The following is a 17083-nucleotide window of genomic DNA, read 5'->3' as shown; positions in this document are numbered from 1 at the left end:
GAGGCCTGCTCCTAGCCACTATGAGTAACTGAATAAAGATTTAAAAATAAACAGACATTTTGTTAAAAAAATGCACAGCTGTGGCCACAAAGGAACACTGCTAAATTGCCATCTCCACATCAACAGTTCCTCAGGTGTCACCTATCCCTGGGCTCCCAAGCTCCTGCTATAGGCAAGTTCATTAAAAGCTACATCAAAAACTCCAAACTCTCAAACCACCAACCCAGCCAAGCCAATTTAACCCACAGGCTACATCCTTAACTGGCTGCCTCCCCAAAGCCACACATGCCCTAGGCATAATACCTTAGATAAAAATTTCCCCAGAACAGAGCCCAGAGAGCTCAGCTTGACCTAGTGACTTTTTTGTATCTTGCAAAACTAGAAGAGGGCAGTAGAGTCATCAGGTATAACCTATTCTTGTCATGACTTGTTACTTTGATTTGATAAAGCTTTTGACTCCTGAAAGCCAAAGAACAGACTACTTATGAGCTCAACTATGGACCTCCAGATTTGGATTGGAGTTTCCCAACTCTAGTGAATCCTCAAAAAACAGATAGTGTTAGTAACTGTATTTTGGAAAAGCATGCTGCTTTACCTATTAATTATATAATAGCCAAACTGAAATCAAACCTGAATAGCTGTAACAGTTATAAAATAGCTTCATATAAACCAAACTACACAATTTTTAATTTGTAGAACAATACGTTCATCACACACTGCCGCTTTGCGGCCTCGCAGAGAACCTGCCTCCCAGGGACCCAGTGCAGCCCCAGCAAACCTCTCCAGGTGGTTTGAGGAGACAGCACACAACAGCAAAATCAGAGTTAGCTTGTTATTTAGAAATGGCTTACATGTATATTTTAAAGGTTTCTATGTCCCTTATTGAGGAAGCAAATTCCCCTGCCACACTGGCCATTTTGTAATTAACTCATTGATACTGAGCTTTACAGGCAAAAAGAGGCCTCAGTGTTGAAATGAATACTGAGAGTTCCAGATTCCAGCCAGGAAAAGCATCATATACCAACATTTGCTTAAAGTCTAATATGGAAAGGAATGTGTATTTTCACATTACTAGAAAATACAGGAAGCAATGCCCAATAGTAACAGCTACAGTAGCATAGTTCTTTTCACTAGCCATAAATTCTACCTCCTCCTTCTCTTGTCCGCTAGCAATCCTGCAAAGACTGTTGCCCCTACACTTTCAGAGGTTCAAGTTTAAGACACCATGAGAACAGCCCCTTTATTTTTGCAGTGTATTTCCCACTAGCCATAAGTATTCTCGAGTAATCATAAACACGAAGAAAACTTTTTTCCATATTTTGAGGAGACAGCAAGTTATTTCAACTCACTTGACACCCTAATTCCCTGTTTATGGGCCTCTACTAACAGAGTATGTATAAAGCACATAGGAAGCAGACACCTTCAGGTGTCTGCAAGACTTCTAATCTTTAAGTCCGAAAATATAGCTTATTAATACAAGATTGTACAAATCTTGTATACAGGAAAGCAAACAATGATTCTGTATTTTTGCTCTCTAATGAAGCACTTGCCCTTCCTTTGTACTCTCCCAGGGAGCACTGAGCACCCAAGCACTTGTAACTGTAAGCAGATCTTCCTGACGCCAACTACAAAGATGTAGCACAAGGTTCTGTAAGGTACACCACACTATACATAGGTTCTTTCACTCTTACCATGTTTGAGAACCACTGGTAATTCTAAGAGGAAGAAGAGAAAAATCCTTTTTTCATATTTGCCCATGCAGCACACAAACTACAAACAACAAAATGCTCATCCACTTATTTTTTTTTAGAAACTAAGTAATACACTCAAGTACCTTCCCCTTTGTACCAGTCCCAAAAGCCTGTGTAGCCACATAGTGAACCAGACCAGGAAACACATTCAGCTGAGAATATACTAACAAGGAGTGGGAAAAACATGTTGTCAGCCAGATTTCAGTCCAGCCTATCCACTTAGATATTCAAGCAGCAGTGCTGGCACAAGTTGGAGGAAGACAATGTAAGCTTCTTCCAGAACGAAAATTTGCCCATAGTAGATGGCACAGCACACTTTTCTTACAGAATCCAAACAGATACTGCCAGGAGCAAGGAGAAAAATCAGAAGTCTACCTGCAGTGTGCTTTAGGAGCACTTGTCAGTATCCAAATCGGTCATTTACATACTAGAAACAATCACTGAACCCCATAAGTTTAGGGCTACATTCATCTCCCCAGATTAGTGACCATTTTAACTCCCTTCCCTAATAGCAGATATCAATCTTACTATCCTATCAGCCTAGTGTTTCTGCGCTCATAAAAAAGGGGAAAAAACATTTCTCTGGAATAACAGCATGCTCAGAATAATGCCACAGAAGAAAGCAAGGAGATCCCACTGTATAGTTAACTTCCACGACTAAAAAAGTGGATGCATAGAGAGCTTCTATACACAGATGGCAGAGAAACTTGCCATACGCTTATTTCAACAGTTAGAAAATTCACCTACACTGAAAATCCATATTGGCATTTTAGTCTGGATTTCATGACGTACAGTATTTATCATTCTTCTACATTATTTTCAACAGTCCAATGTCTCTGAAGAGTTTCAAGACTGAACTACCAAAAGCCATCTCATCCTGATTCTGTAACCACAGCGTTCTTTCAGCATCTTTCTCCCAGCTCCTGAAGGGCAAAGCACTCAAAGAAATTTTTGTTCTATTCTAAACAATACCAGTTCTGCACAACAGCTAAATGGAAGTGCTAAGCATTAGATCAGAAGCACAGATCAGTGTTTTTGCACTGTCCTTTCCTCACGCCCCTTACCAATTCCCACATGAAAGGTGCAAAAGAAGTTAAGGACAACTCACTAGCTACTAGCCCTTGCAAAAAATGTAAGAACTCCAAGAATATTAAAATTTGAAGACATCAACTATACTATTTGCCTATACTAGCAAAATATATAAGAATCTATGGAAGTAATTCCCATGCAAGTTTGTTTTCTTAAATGTTTTCCAGTATACCGATGTCTTGAAGGTGACTTTCATACACATATTAAGGGCTAGAAATCACTTCAGTTACACAAGCCACAAGTGCTGTTAGGTAGCTATAGAATATTTTGTTTTACAAAGGTGTAAATAATGTAACATTTCTAAACTGCTTACACTGACACAGATGATGACAAGTTGCTAGAAGAAAGAAAACGAAGTAGGCCTTTCACAGGGAGGCTCCAAAGGACTGACAAAGTCTTTGGGCTACTTAGAAGGAAGAGGAGAAGTTTTCCACATCTACACACAGGTGTGTATGACTACCAAAAAAAGCATTCAAACAGCACAAGCCTTCTGCTAATTCCAAATCATTGTCTCCCATCAAAAATCTTTTTCCTTGCTTTTCAAGAAGCTTCTCTCATGGACACCCTCACAGCAAAACAGGTTTGCTATGCATATTTCCAAAGGAAAAATACTTGGGTAAAGCACATCCTTTTATCCTCTAACTCCTCCTCAAAATGCCCTGCCCCCATAAGTCACCTCTTTGCCAAGTGAGCTGATCTTCACAGCATTGTTACGGGGTTACATTTCTAGAAAGAAACCTATCCCACGCCCTCAGGTGTACACAGAGCAAACATTTTCTCTGAGTCGCTCCTCTCTTCCCTGCTGGAACTTGCACACCTCCACACACATGTTCCTTTCCAGAAAAAAGGTCATAAATTCTTCCTACTGTAAGCAATTAGAGGTATTTTGCACCACTTATCCCTGTACAAACTAGCTGTAGTGTCATCCAACTGCTACACAACACCACACGCTAACACTGCTTGTTCTTAGCCTAAGTGGCCTCCTCTTTCTTTTAAAAACAATCTGTAGAACAGAGGAGAAAACACAGCAACTGCCTCAGTGAAGTTACTCCATAATCTAAGGAGTCAGGCTTTCTAGAAGTTTAAGGCCTTCACCAAAGACATTAGTATAGTTCTGCAGCAAGTTCACTGCATTCTCATGAAAAGTGAGAATAATAAAAAAAAAAACCCACAACACTGCAAAGCTTTAAGTGACAGCTGAAACATCCATAACTATCTGGGGTAACGGGAGGAGGGGTAAGAGCCAACACAGCTTCAGAGCAGAAGCCGTTTTCCACAAGCGAAGATTTTACTAGCAAAAACAGCGCAGAACCACGCTCTTCACAGCCTGTAACACGCTATTCAAATTCTGCTCTGCCCTCGGGTTTCACTCAGCTCCTGTCGAAGCGGGAGAGGACGGCAGTGAGCAGGGGCACGTAACCCTCCCCATCAGCAGCGAATTCAGCTGAAAGGAAAAAAGCCCGCCCGCTCCCAGCGACACACGGCCAGGACACCCCGAGGAACGGCAGCCGGGGCTGCCGCCAGCCCTCAGCCACCGAGCCCGGGCCCCAGCCTCCGGCTCCGCGACAGCCGCTGCCCGCAGAGCCCAGCCCGCCTCCCCCGGTCCGCCGGGAGCCACAGGGGCAGCAGCAGCACCCCCTCCCCTCCCCTCCCCTCCCCTCCCCTCCCCTCCCCTCCGACACACGCACACGGACCACTTACCTCCCCCCCCGCCCCGTCCCTCACGGGGGATGGGGACCCGCCCCGGCCCCGCAGACAGGGGCATCCCCAACCCTCACCCCCCCCGAGAGCGGCCCCGCAGCCCAGCGCCGCGCAGGGAACGGGGACGCGGGAGGAAACCCCGCTCCCGGCGCGGCCCTCACCATCAGCAGCGCCCGCAGCCCCCGCCGGCCGCCCGCGGCCCCCCAGCTCAGCGCCGCCGCCATGTCCGCCGCCGCCGCCCGGCCGCCCTTTCACCCGCGCCGGCGGAGGGTCGGGCCGCCCGCAGCCAATCCGCGCGGCCGCCTTGCCGGCCCCGAGCGAGCAAGCGCGGCGGCGGCGCGCCGGGGGGCGGGGAAGGGGCGCGAGGTGCCGGGGCAGCGCGCGGCGGCGTCGGGTCCCAGCCGCTGCCCGCCCCGCCGCAGGCCTCGCGCCGTTGGGTGTGCGCGCGCGCCTGTCGCGGCGCGTGCGCGCGCGGTTTTGCTGAGGGCTGAGGCCCGGCCGCGGGTGACGGCCTGAGGGCCTGGGCGCCCCTGGGGCTGCCGGTAGGAGCGAGGGCGGCGGTCACCCGCACGCCGGGTTGCCCCGGGGCGGGGCGGCGGGGAGAGGGGCGGGGCCGACCCAGGCCCCGGCGCTGCGGAACGGTGCTCCCGCGCCCGGGGGAAGGGCCGGGGGAGCCAGCGTGACGGGGAGCGGCTGCGGGAGTGGGGCTGTTTAATCTGGAGGAGGCTGAGGGGGGACCTTGCCGCTCTCCACAGCTGCCTGAAGGGAGGGTGTAGTGAGGCGGGTGTTGGTCTCCTCTCCCAAGTAACTAGCGATAGCATGAGAGGCAATGGCCTCAAGTTGTGTCAGGGGAGGTTTGGATTGAGTATTAGGAAAAATTTCTTTACTGAAAGAGTGGTCAGGCATTGGAACAGGCTGCCCAGGGAAGTGGTGGAGTCCCCATCCCTGGAGGTGTTCAAAAAACGTGTAGATGTGGCACTTTGGGACATGGTTTCGCAGGCACGGTGGTGTTGGGTTGACGGTTGGACTTGATGATCTTGGAGGTCTTTCCCAACCTTAATGATTCTGTGAATGCCAGCAAGGCTGGCACGAGGAGTGGCCGGAGAGAGGAGCTGCTAATCTTCCGTTTCTGATCACGTTGCAGGAACTGCTTACCGCTCAGCTCTCTGGCACGTGATACTCTGAGTCAGCCTCCTCAAAAACAACCTGTGCAGCTGGGCTCGGGTTCTCTGCTGCAGGTATCCTGGATCTCAGCTGATGGAGATGATGGAGTGGTGCCAATCCCCAAATAAACTGTCATCGCTGGACAAGCTAGGAGAGTTTTACCGTGAGGAAAGCACCTAAGAAGCATCACTGTTACCATCTTGGACTTCTGTTAAAATACAACAGGGGTATAAGGCTGCCCACAGCACCGAAGTGGAGAAAAGATGTGATCCAAGATGTCCAAACCAGTGTTCACAAGGCAAAGGAACAACAGTTTTTTAAATAGCGTTATTAAAACAACAGTAGTGTGGAACAGGAGGGTAAACTTGAGCCTCCTCTTTATCCTCACTGCAGCAGCAGAGCGGACTTCTGTTTCTGAAGCTAAAAAGCAATTATTCTTAGCTGGGGAAAGGGAGCACGTCATAGATGGTTTGCAACACACTCAAGACATGCTGTGCCACAAGATCCCAACAGGGCTAGAAGACAGCAAAAAAAAGACATCCATAGGAAAAATGTATATGTGCAATATGCATATTTATATTAGGAATAAATCCCTCAGAGTTTAGACAGAAGCTAGGCCTTCAGGCAGGGTAAGAGCACATTTCCTATAGTCAGATGATTGTGTAACTGCATTGAACATTGTTAGAGAGGCTTTACCAGAGTACATCACCCTCTCAACTCGTGTGTTACATCAACCCTGATGTTTTTATCCCGTACTTTTACAGTCCTTGAGAAAAAGTACTGGGACCTCATGAGGTTCAGCAAGGCCGAGTGCAGGGTCCTGCACATGGGTTGGGGCAACCCCCGCTATCAGTACAGGCTGGGGGATGAAGGGATTGAGAGCAGCCCTGCCGAGAAGGACTTAGGGTTACTAAAGGTGAGGTGAGCCAGGGTGGCAGTGTGGGGTGGGTGACTTCTCATGGGTGCAATGGTAGTTTTGGTATCTGAGGTAGCAGAAACGATGATGGCCACAGTGTCTGACTCTGGAACGAGCAGGTGAGCAGAGCACCCGGGTGCTTCTGAGGAGGGGGTTGTTGCGGAAGAGGTTGGTCTTGGCCAGTGTGATGCTTCCTGTCAGCACTGTTTCTGGGTGCTCTGGTGTTTCTGGGGCATGAAAAGCTGGACATCAGCCACCAAAATGCGCTCGCAGCCCAGAAGGCCAACTGTATCCTGAGCTGCATCAAGAGAAGCGTGGCAAGCAGGGCGAGGGAGGTAATTCTGCCCCTCTGCTCCACTCTGGTGAGACTCCACCTGGAGTCCTGCATCCAGCTCGGGAGCCCTCAGCACAGGAAAGACATGGACCTGTTGGATTGGGTCCAGAGGAGGCCACAAGAATGATCAAAGGGCTGGAACACCTCTGCTATGAGGCAAGGCTGAGGGAGTTGGGGCTGTTCAGCCTGGAGGAGAGAAGGCTGCGGGGACACCTCACAGCAGCCTTCCAGTATTTTAAGGGGGCTTATAAGAAAGATGGGGATAGATAGAGGGCCTGTAGTGATAGGTCAAGGGCTAATGGGTTTAACTAAAAAAGGATAGGTTTAGACTGGATACAAGGAAGAAAGTTTTTTAAAATGAGGATGGTGAAACACTTGCACAGGTTGCCCAGAGAGGTGGTAGATTCCATCCCTGGAAACATTCAAGGTCAGGTTGGATGGGGCTCTGGGAAGCCTGATCTGGTTGAGGACATCCGTGCTTATTGCAGGGGGCTGGGCTAGATGACCTTTAAAGGTCTCTTCTAACCCAAACCATTCCATGATTCTAAATGCCCTCGAGCTCTGAGTACATTCATGTCCTGCAGTGAGAGCCGGGATGTTCCAGAACAACTGGCATATTCCGATGCCACAGGGAGGCACAGGGGAGGAGAAAAACTGGTGGGCAATGGGGTTCATCCACATGTGAGTTTGCAGTACTTTCATAGGACTCTTGCTGCATGGTCCTCTCAGTGGAACACAGATTCCTACTTGCGTTTACACACAATGTTGAAAAATTTGGCCTAGTTCTATTATTTTTGATGTCACGTTTTTGACTTCTTGTATCAGTGCTTACGTTCAAAGTGAAAAGCAGTGAAATCTTTGACAAGAGAAAGGAGAACGCTAGACTCATCTCTGCTGCATGCTGAAGGTGTGTGCAATGACTTCGTCTCCCTTTCCTTCCAAGCGAGTAGCAAAAATGAAGTTAGCGTTGGGTTGCCTCTGTCGCAGGTTTATGCGTTTCCTCTGCTGTATTAGCGGTGCCTACCATAACTGCACAGGGGGAAACAATGCAAGAAAACTATTCTTAATATGTCTGAAAGAGGTCACCATATTTTCAACTGATGATAGTCACAAGCAGACACCGCAGATTTTTTCAGTACACAAGGGGAGTCTCGAAAGTAAGCGAGACCGAGAGCAGAAGGGAGGTACAGACCGCATTTTCCTTTGCTGCAGGCACTGCATTAGCTGGATCAGATGCGCAGAGATACACACCACAACATCGTGTTGCTGCTCTGGAGCAATATCCCGAGGCGCTTGGCGTCAGTTCCTCCTGCATGCATAAAGCAAACCGTCGCATGGCATCACTGAGGTGTTTTCTTTTCCTCTACAAGGAGAGGTTCTGTTTGCAGGCCCCGGTGGAGGGATCGGCGGGCACCTACTGAGGCACATCAAAGGAGGCCCCCCACAGCTGCAAAGGGAAACTGGCTGGGATTACACAGAGACGCCGCAGCAGAGGGGAACTTCGCAGACAGCTGGGTGCATAAAGAGCTCGATACAGTGAGAAACAGCCTAATGCAAGCCCATTTCCAAGTGAGGCTATAGCGAAACCCTTGCATATGGAAGGAACTGGGGAAAAAACTCAAGAATGCTAATCTTTTTCCATTTTCACATGAAGTTTTTTGCTTTTAGTATGATTTGATTTTGACTGACAGATTTTACAGTCATTTTACCTATTCTGTATTGAAGTGCGTACTGCACATGAAATAAAAAATCTTGTTTCTGCCAGAAAAGGAAGATATGTAATGGATCAAAATTATAGACAATTACTGTTGAACGTTTCAAAAAACAGAGGGGTTAACATATATCACCATTGCTAAAGGAAGTGTAGATACACAAAAATAAATTTGCAATTAAAAGATACAGGAGTTTGGGTATAAACACAGAGCCTAGTTCTGCGTGTCTGTAAGCACATTTGTAACGTCATAACTCTCAATATACGCTCCTCTCTCAGTTACTAAAGCTATTAAGATGCACAAAGTTAAGCAGGTTTATAAGAGACTGGAATACCGGGCAACTTATTCTGTCATTATTTTGAAGGGATCCTGGGGAACTGTAGCTTTCAATGCTGAGAATTCCCTTCTTTACAGCAGAAAGTTACCTTCATCTTCTAACATAACTCCAAATTTCAACAGGAATTGTAAGTTGTTTTAGCATCACCTAACTTTTAAGATGTAACCCAGAGAGGAAACTGGAGTAATTGTAATCCTTCTGTCTTTATCTAATAAGGAATATATTGTATCAGGTTTATAGAACATGAAATGCATTATGCACAAAAGCCTGTGACTGAAGAACTCAAAGCTAGAAAAGCTCTTTGAAGTATCTGTTATATATTCTACAAACAGCCTTTGCTTCTATCAGCATTCTGCTCAATGCGCTGCGAGAGACAGAAGTTCAGCCTTGGAGTCGGCCAAGGCAATACCTCTGTACATCACTCACTAAGTACCTAAAGAAAGTCTTGACTGTGAGGAAAGATCTTAGGTGAACCTGACATGAAGGAGAATCAAGAGTCAGAGGTCGCGGGATCATCATGCGCTCCAGAGAATCCCTGAAGTCCAGTGCGACCACAGACTCTGGGGAGCCAGGCTGGGGTCCAGGCTACTGGCTCGCTACCCCTCTGGAGCATCTAGGTTTCAAACCCACGCCCAGCTGCCCAGACTTTGGGGTTCATCAGGACTCCTCAGGGCTGGCACGAACACCCTTCCCTTTCCAGAGCTCCCCAGGGATGACCCTACCCCACATATACACTTCAGGGATGGACTGATCCCTATCTTGGCCTCGTGGCCTCAGGAATGGTTTGAACCCCCATGGCTTCTGTCTCTCTGGGGGGTTGCTAGTCCCTTCTACCCCCTCCACCCAGGCTTTTAGGCTCCTGAGAGCAAGCTCGAGTCTCTCCCAGCCTCTTGGACTCCTCCAGGGCACCCTGAGGCCCGCCATCCCCTCATCCCCCCAGATTCCCCAGGATAGCCCAAAGTGCTCTCGGCCACCAAGGCCTCTGAGGGGGAGCATGAACCTCCCAGCCATCAGGTCTCCTCAGGAAAGTCCTGAATCTCTCTGGCCCCAGGAGCTCCTCAGAGGCAACCCAAGCACACCTAGCCCATTCTTAGGGGGACTTAACCCCATCTTCTACCTGGCTTCAGGGGTGGCTTAATCGCCAAGGCAGGTTGGCTTGCTCTGGGACATTGTGATCCCCTTGGCCACCCAGGAACAACTTGACCTTTGCAACCACACAGCCTTCGAGACCAACTTGGGACAGCCTGGATCACCCCAGCCATTCCCCAGCTCAGGAAAGGCTTGAAATCCCCAGGCCCCTGTAGTTTCTCATAGGTGCCACATCAGTCCCTCTGATGACCAGCCTCCAGTGCTCCTCAGGGTGGTCCAAGTCTTTTCCCCAGCATGGTCCAGTTCCTCTCCCCGGCTTCCTAGGCTGCTCAGGAACATCCTGAACCGCTGGCCTCATGGCTGTCTATATCCCCATCCTGGGGATGCCTGCTCTGAGGTGCCTTGATTTCACGCCTACCCAGCCACATAGGCTCCACCGGGGAGGGTGTATTCCCCTCCCCAACTCGCCTGCGGGATGACTTGACACCCCTCCAGCCTTTGGGGTCTCCTCAGGGGAGGTCTCAGCCTTCACCCACCACAGTATGGCCTCGGGGTGATTCAATCCCGTTCCCACCTTCAAAGGCTTCTCTAGGAACCCCTGTTTTCATCCCACAAGCCCTGTTCCCAGCCAAGCGACTATTCAGAGGTGGATTGATTGTCCCACCCTTGCCCAGCCTCACTGACAGCTTCAGCCTCGTCCCAGCTTCCTGCTGCTGGTTAGTCCAACTGTCCCCTGTCACCAGCCATCCAGTCCCTAGATTTTTTGGGGGGCAGCCTGAACTGCCCCCAGCCACCCCAGAGGAGTCCCAGAGCCCAGGCAGGGGTGACTTAGGGAACCCTTGCCACCAGGGCACAGTCCTGCAGGATCTGAACAGGGTGGGCAGACCTGGGTGCTAGTATCGAGGTCCATCGACAGTCCCAGACTGTTGAAGGCAAGGTGATGACGCAGGTGTAGGTCTATCCTGGGACGCCTGTCAGGGGGAGCAGCAAGAGACAGGGCTGGAGACAGAGCTGTGACAGTAGACCAAGGTCCAGCCAGAAGACAGGAACACGTGGTCTTGGGGACCACATCTGCCTCCCTCTAGTCTGATGATTGGGATCAGATACAGCTTTTCACTTTTTCACACCCTCAGGACGTTAAAAGCCCATCGACAGAAGGACTATGTAAAAACTAGGAGTTAAGCAGCGCCTGCCTCAGAGCTAGCCAGAGCCTGCCCAGAGTCTGTGGCAGGGAGGACAGGTGAAGGCTGGGAAGCAGAGCGGCTCACAGAGCATTTCAAGCAGCTCGTGAGACACAGCCCTGAACGGCGGTAGCTATCAAGGAGGGCACACGCACGTTTCGGGAGGGCATCGCACTTGGATGTGACGAAGTGATACCGCTTAATGAAATTTCTTATGAGATTAGCGCAGGAATCACAACTGCTTTGGCACCGCGGAGTGATTTCTCTGTGGGAATTGTGTTTTTCCTGTGATTTCATGGACTGAAGGATTCTGCAGGACTGCATCAAAGTGGCAGAGATCCAGACAACTGGAGTGTTCTTCAAGGAGGAAAAGGATGAGAATGTGAAATTCACAGAAAGAGTGCAAAAAGAACCCAAAAATTTATTCCAGTGTAGCCTGGAGATAGGTAAAACCCTAAAGAAATACTGAAAGGGACTCATGGGCTGGGGAGGACTCAGACTGTGCCGATGTAAAGGTCTTACTTCCTCTTCAAGAGCCTTGGGGTCAAGGGTGTTGCAGAACCAGGTAAGCACGATGGTTCCACTGGTGTGAGCAAATATAAACTTGCACTGTGGTTGACTCCATTGCACAGAAAGTAGCTTTGGCTTGGAGCCTTGCTGATGAGCTCCTGGACTTGTCACACCTGTAGGACCAAGGAGGAGTTAGGACAATTGCACGATCGCTAGGATTGCTGCTCAGCACCCATGTGATTCCTCCAGAGGTTCTGCATGACTGGAAGGTCATCTGTCCAGGAACTGGGGAAGTGACTTCTAAAGTCAGGGAGGTCCAGAGATGTGCTGTGTCTGAAATGCATTAAAGAACTCCCGTACACAGGCAAAAATTTTGCTGAGCCGCTTCTCTGTGGCGTTATTCACATGGAGTGACAATGGGCTTGACTAGTAGTTTGAAATTTACTGCCTGCTTGTAATGCAAATACAGTTTGAAACAGCTTTGGATCCTTTCTAAGGAATAAAGAATAACCCCAAAGATTAAAAACAAATTTGTAATTCCTTTGATTAAAAAAAACCCCACATTGTCAGGACTAACAAAGATTTGCGCAATGGCTGTCTGGGCTGTCAAGCCCTAACAGAGTCTTGGTGAATTCCTGCTGTAGTATTTATTGCCTGAAGGTTCACTGCTCAATAAACAGAACGGTACATTTAAATTTAAGATTGCTTTTAGAATTTGCTACTCCTGGGCATGGACAAGCTAAAGGAGATGATGGAGTTCCTTAAAAGAGGCAATAAGTTCAGCAGGACTAAATCATTTGCTTGGATTCCAGCCGTGGCACGAAAGCTTGGAGCAGAGAGAGGCGAGCTGGTTTGATCAAGAGGAAAAGAAGTTTTCTTCGTGCGTACACAGAGCAACCATCCCCCTGAGTACAGAGATGGAAATGAAACACTGAGGGAGGAAAAGGGAACAGGCCTGAGAGTAAGTATTTGCTCAGATCTGTTCCTGAGGGTGGCACCCAGAACTGGCAATAGAAACAATCTCCGGTGGGTCACATCTTGTCTTGCTGTGACAGCAAAGACATCTGTTCTTACCCATCGCCTTCTGGTTTCTGCTGGAAGCACTGGGAATTTCAAACTTGTGAAAAGGAGTCAAGAAGGCTGAATCTCAAGATCAAGCAGCACATTCATTTAGTCACAGCTCTCTGACACAAAGGGGTCTCAGTTGTGAGGATTATTCCATCCCGTTTTCCTCAGAATGATCAGCATCTTCTGTATGTGGCATGACACATGGGTGATAATCCTCATATCAACCATGAGGATACTCCTGGCTGGTCCTCGCTTGCCTGTGAAGGCTATTTAAGCACCCTAAGTCTTCACAGCTTTGCTCTGCTATCAATTTCTCAATGCCCATGGTTTCATATTCCCCCTTGGATCCAGCGATGACAAGGGAGGACAATGCATTCACCATATGGTGCTAGAAAGCACTGGATTTCGGTAGTTCAAAGGGTGGTGGAGTTAACAAAGACCAGCTTTTGAGGCATTGATTTCAGGACCCCCTGAGCACAAATAAAATGTTAAACACTGTGAGAAGAGCACGACCACCACTGCTTGCTCTCTTGCTGTTGTCTCTGAGGGAAACAGAGGGTTGTTATCCACTCAGTCCATGACTCAGAGAAGTGACTGAGGAAGGCTGTGTGGGCCTCTGAGGCCTTAATTGTCCTGGTCCACCTCACCACACGCATACCACCAGCCCCCGGACTCCATTTCAGCTCAGGTCTGGGTCATCAGGCCTGATCTGAGCTGCCTGTTCCTGAATTATTGTTCAGATTTTCTGGATTGACCTTGGACCAAACTCATGACCTTGTCTCTTCCTGATGATGGCCAGACTGTCAATGGGACCGGTTGCTGTCACCACCCCACTGGGCTGCTGTGGGACTGCCTTACCTGGGTTGTGGCCACCCTTTGCTCCTGGCTTACATGATCCCTGAAGACTCATGCCGTTTTTCACATCTCCCCTCCTGAAGCCTCACCACTCAAACCCCATCCATTGCCAACACATTGCCCTTCCAGCAGTCATAGCACAGGGGCAACCAGAGTATCAAGTGAAGTGAATTTTGGGCATGCTCTAAGCCAGTCTGGGAGAGGCTTCAATACCTCACTAGCTGGCCAGGCTACAGATCTGCGGAGCACTCCTGGGAACCAGCTGGACTGGCCAAAATTAGAGCTTTTCACAGCAAGTACCCATCAAAACCCAGGGTGTTGTGAGGTGTGAGGTCACACAATGATGGGAGGGAAGGCTATGCTGGGCCCCAAGTGCACCCATAAGCCCTAATTGCCCTGAACAAACTCACCTGGGACCTCAACCCATACCCTCTGCCCATGCTGAGGAGCCCCATTTCAGCCCCTTTGCTGGTCCGGGCTGCATCACGGGTTTTCCCATGCCCAGTCCTATTTCCCACTGCCTCTGAATTGTTCGGGTTTCCTGGATTGACCTCAAACCTGACTTGTTGCATTGCTTTTGTCTGAAAATTGCTGGACGGTTGATGGGACCTGGTGCTATCATGACCCTTGCTCTGTTCATCCTGCCCAGTCATGGTTGGACTGTGCCCTAACAGTGAGGGCACTGCCCTGTCTGTGCTGTGGTCAACCCTCACCTCACCTGCCCTCGTGCAGCAGCCTCATGATTGCTCCTCTCTGACAGGCTGTGGGTACTGTAGGAGAAAGGAAAGTCCTGCGAGGAATGGCTGGGAGACGGAGAGGAGAGAGGTCTGGGGAAGGTCACATGCCCCAGCCACCGCTGATAATTCCTGTGTTTCTGACAGCTGATCTCAGCTGTGCCAGAAGAGATCACAACAAATGTGTTGATAAAATGCTATCCAGCAAACATGCCTGCCTGGTGAATTTTGTTTCTCCAGCACTTCAGGAGGAACAGCGATGGTTTGCACTCTTTTTGGAGGTAGATACATTCTCTTCCCATTCACCTTGTTCCTGCTGGGAGCTACCTACTTTGGAAGGACTGCTGCATGGTGTATCAGCTTCTGTTAGGGATGAAGGAAGGTTTGAAGGCAGCATCTTTTTTATTCCCTGGGGAAATATCCAAATTCTGGACACTACTTCCTCGTGAGCAGACAAGTTACCTCCTTTCCTCAGCCTACCACAGCTCTGGGATGGCCTTGTTGCTTCTTCCCATTTCTCCTCCTTCTTTTTTTTTTTTTCTGTAAGGATCTTAGCAAGCCCATGTAAAGCCAGACACCATTCCCACAGCTGCACATTGGAGAGTGGGCACCAGTGAGACTTCACCTCACCCAGACCCAGCAGTGGGTAAAAAGAGACCCCAGTTTTGCTGTGACACTGCTGCTCTTTCAAATCCCTTTCAGAGCAGCACCTCAAGCTGCTTCTGCCCGTTCTCTGGCCGGCAGCGGTGCTGCAGTGGAGTCGGGAGTCATCCCTCGCTGCTGGGACAGTCGGTTGATGCCCTGCCCTGAAATGGGGCTCCTGTCCAGCATTTTGGAGTGCCCGTTATACTCCCCATAGGGTCACAGCTGGAGGGACTGAGGAGAAGGTGATGAAGGCAAAGCCTCGCTGGTAGTGATCCACCAGGTCAGAGTTCGATTAATAATTAGAAGAATGTGTACAAACAGCAGGGATATCCATAGTTACGCAGCTAACAGACAGAGAACCTAGATACAGATGGGGGTAGAGCTTGTCCTGCCATTGCTGAGGACACATACTGTCAACCACAGCCAGAGTAAAAGAGCAGCAGAAGAGCTTCTATTCAGCAGGGAGCACGTGCAGCTGTTTAAAAAACCTACTGAGCGTGGCCGGGTTATTCACGTGTTCAGTTAAGTGTGTACTTGGGCTTTCTCCTAAACTGAGGCACAAAGGCAGTCAGGATTTGACCCAGATCACATAATCATTTCGTGAGGCCATAGGAAATAATCTCTGGATGCTCTGTCTCTCGCTCCAGCCAGTGAATCACGGTGCCTGTCTGGGCAATCTGACTGGCATAATCCTGGGGGGAAAAGCAGGAAAATAAAGCAGGGTTTCCATTTTATCAAGATAAAGCTGTAGCCAGAGCTGATAACAGGTTACTTGAAAGAATGCTGGTCGTGTACACTTAGTGATTGTTGCTTAATTTGTTTAAGCTGAATAAGTCTTTTTTTACAGTGGAATACAAATTAGGGTAATTATGTTGTGATGGAGTACCGCATGTATAAGATGAAAGCCTTTCTTTACAAAAGCCTCTTCATCGCTTGAGTAGAAGAAAATAAAATCCTGGTTAAACAATACGTTGTTTTCTGTATTTCCATTTGAACAAAAGACGACTTGATCTTTTTTTTTTTTCCTGTCATATTGGATGGCTTGGTTTTCTAAAAGTACTTTTGACAACCTCACAATTAAACTCCCCAACATACATTCCAATATGTAAATATAAAAGGCCAAGGTAAACACAGTAATGTATAATTGTTTCTCAGCCTCCATAAACTATTACTAGCCGGGCATTCAGGTTATATATTTTTTTGTATTCTGCTGACTGTCACAGTTGCTTATAAGCTTTCTCCTGTCTTAACACTCTATATGTGTCATAAAAACACAATGTACAGTGATGTTTGTAGTCAGTTAAAATACTGATCTTTTGTAGATATATTTTATGAGGTACAAGCATCGCCTAGCCCCTTTGTATTTACCACCAATACTGGGTTCTCTCAAGAGCTGAAATAGGTACAGCCAGATCATCAGATCATAAGTTACTGAGATACAGATCGAAAGCGATCCAGTGCAGATGTATGTGTATCCATGATAATTATTTTTATTTCAACCTGTAAAAATCTTCCTTTCCACTTTCTATGTGAACTGCACTTACTGTTTCACACGGGACATCTTCTAAAGCATCAGTGTGAAATGCTTATTGCACGGGCTTACACTTACTCAATGCACATGTGCACTTGCACACTTACCCAAATGATCTTCTCCTGGACATCTTTATTCACATAAGCAAATCTTCCTGTAATTAGTTCCAGTGAATTGCTGTGTGACTAAGACCTACTTGCAGAAGTAAGAATTTTCTGGATTGTGCCCTCAGTTAACATGACAGGTGAGAAAATCGATTTCCTTGTACAGGAAAAGTAGATAGTGTTAAAGTGAATACATGGAGAATCATTATTCATTCTCTTCACATTACAATTCAAAATCCGGTATTTGAAGTTTGGGAAAATTGTCTTAATTAGGATTATTTTAAATGATGGCAATTTAAAGGCAGGCAATTTAATTACCAGGAAGACAGATCAAAGCAAATGCTTGAAATGGACATTTTAAA

General features: G+C 48.1%; 1 protein-coding gene across 1 annotated transcript in view; it reads right to left on the bottom strand.

Moving 5' to 3' along the window:
* PCCA (propionyl-CoA carboxylase subunit alpha) overlaps positions 1 to 4779 on the bottom strand; it is a 300689-nt gene extending 295910 nt beyond the window's left edge. Inside the window, exon 1 of the mRNA XM_075424221.1 lies at positions 4703 to 4779. Coding sequence (XP_075280336.1) covers positions 4703 to 4765 — 63 coding nt within the window. The 5' untranslated portion in view covers positions 4766 to 4779. The remainder of the gene's footprint in view (positions 1 to 4702) is intronic.
* Between the last annotated feature and the right edge of the window lie 12304 nt (positions 4780 to 17083).

The sequence above is a fragment of the Opisthocomus hoazin genome, chromosome 1 (genome assembly GCF_030867145.1).
Source record: "Opisthocomus hoazin isolate bOpiHoa1 chromosome 1, bOpiHoa1.hap1, whole genome shotgun sequence".
NCBI lineage: Eukaryota > Metazoa > Chordata > Aves > Opisthocomiformes > Opisthocomidae > Opisthocomus > Opisthocomus hoazin.
This window is presented reverse-complemented; position numbering and strand designations above follow the sequence as displayed.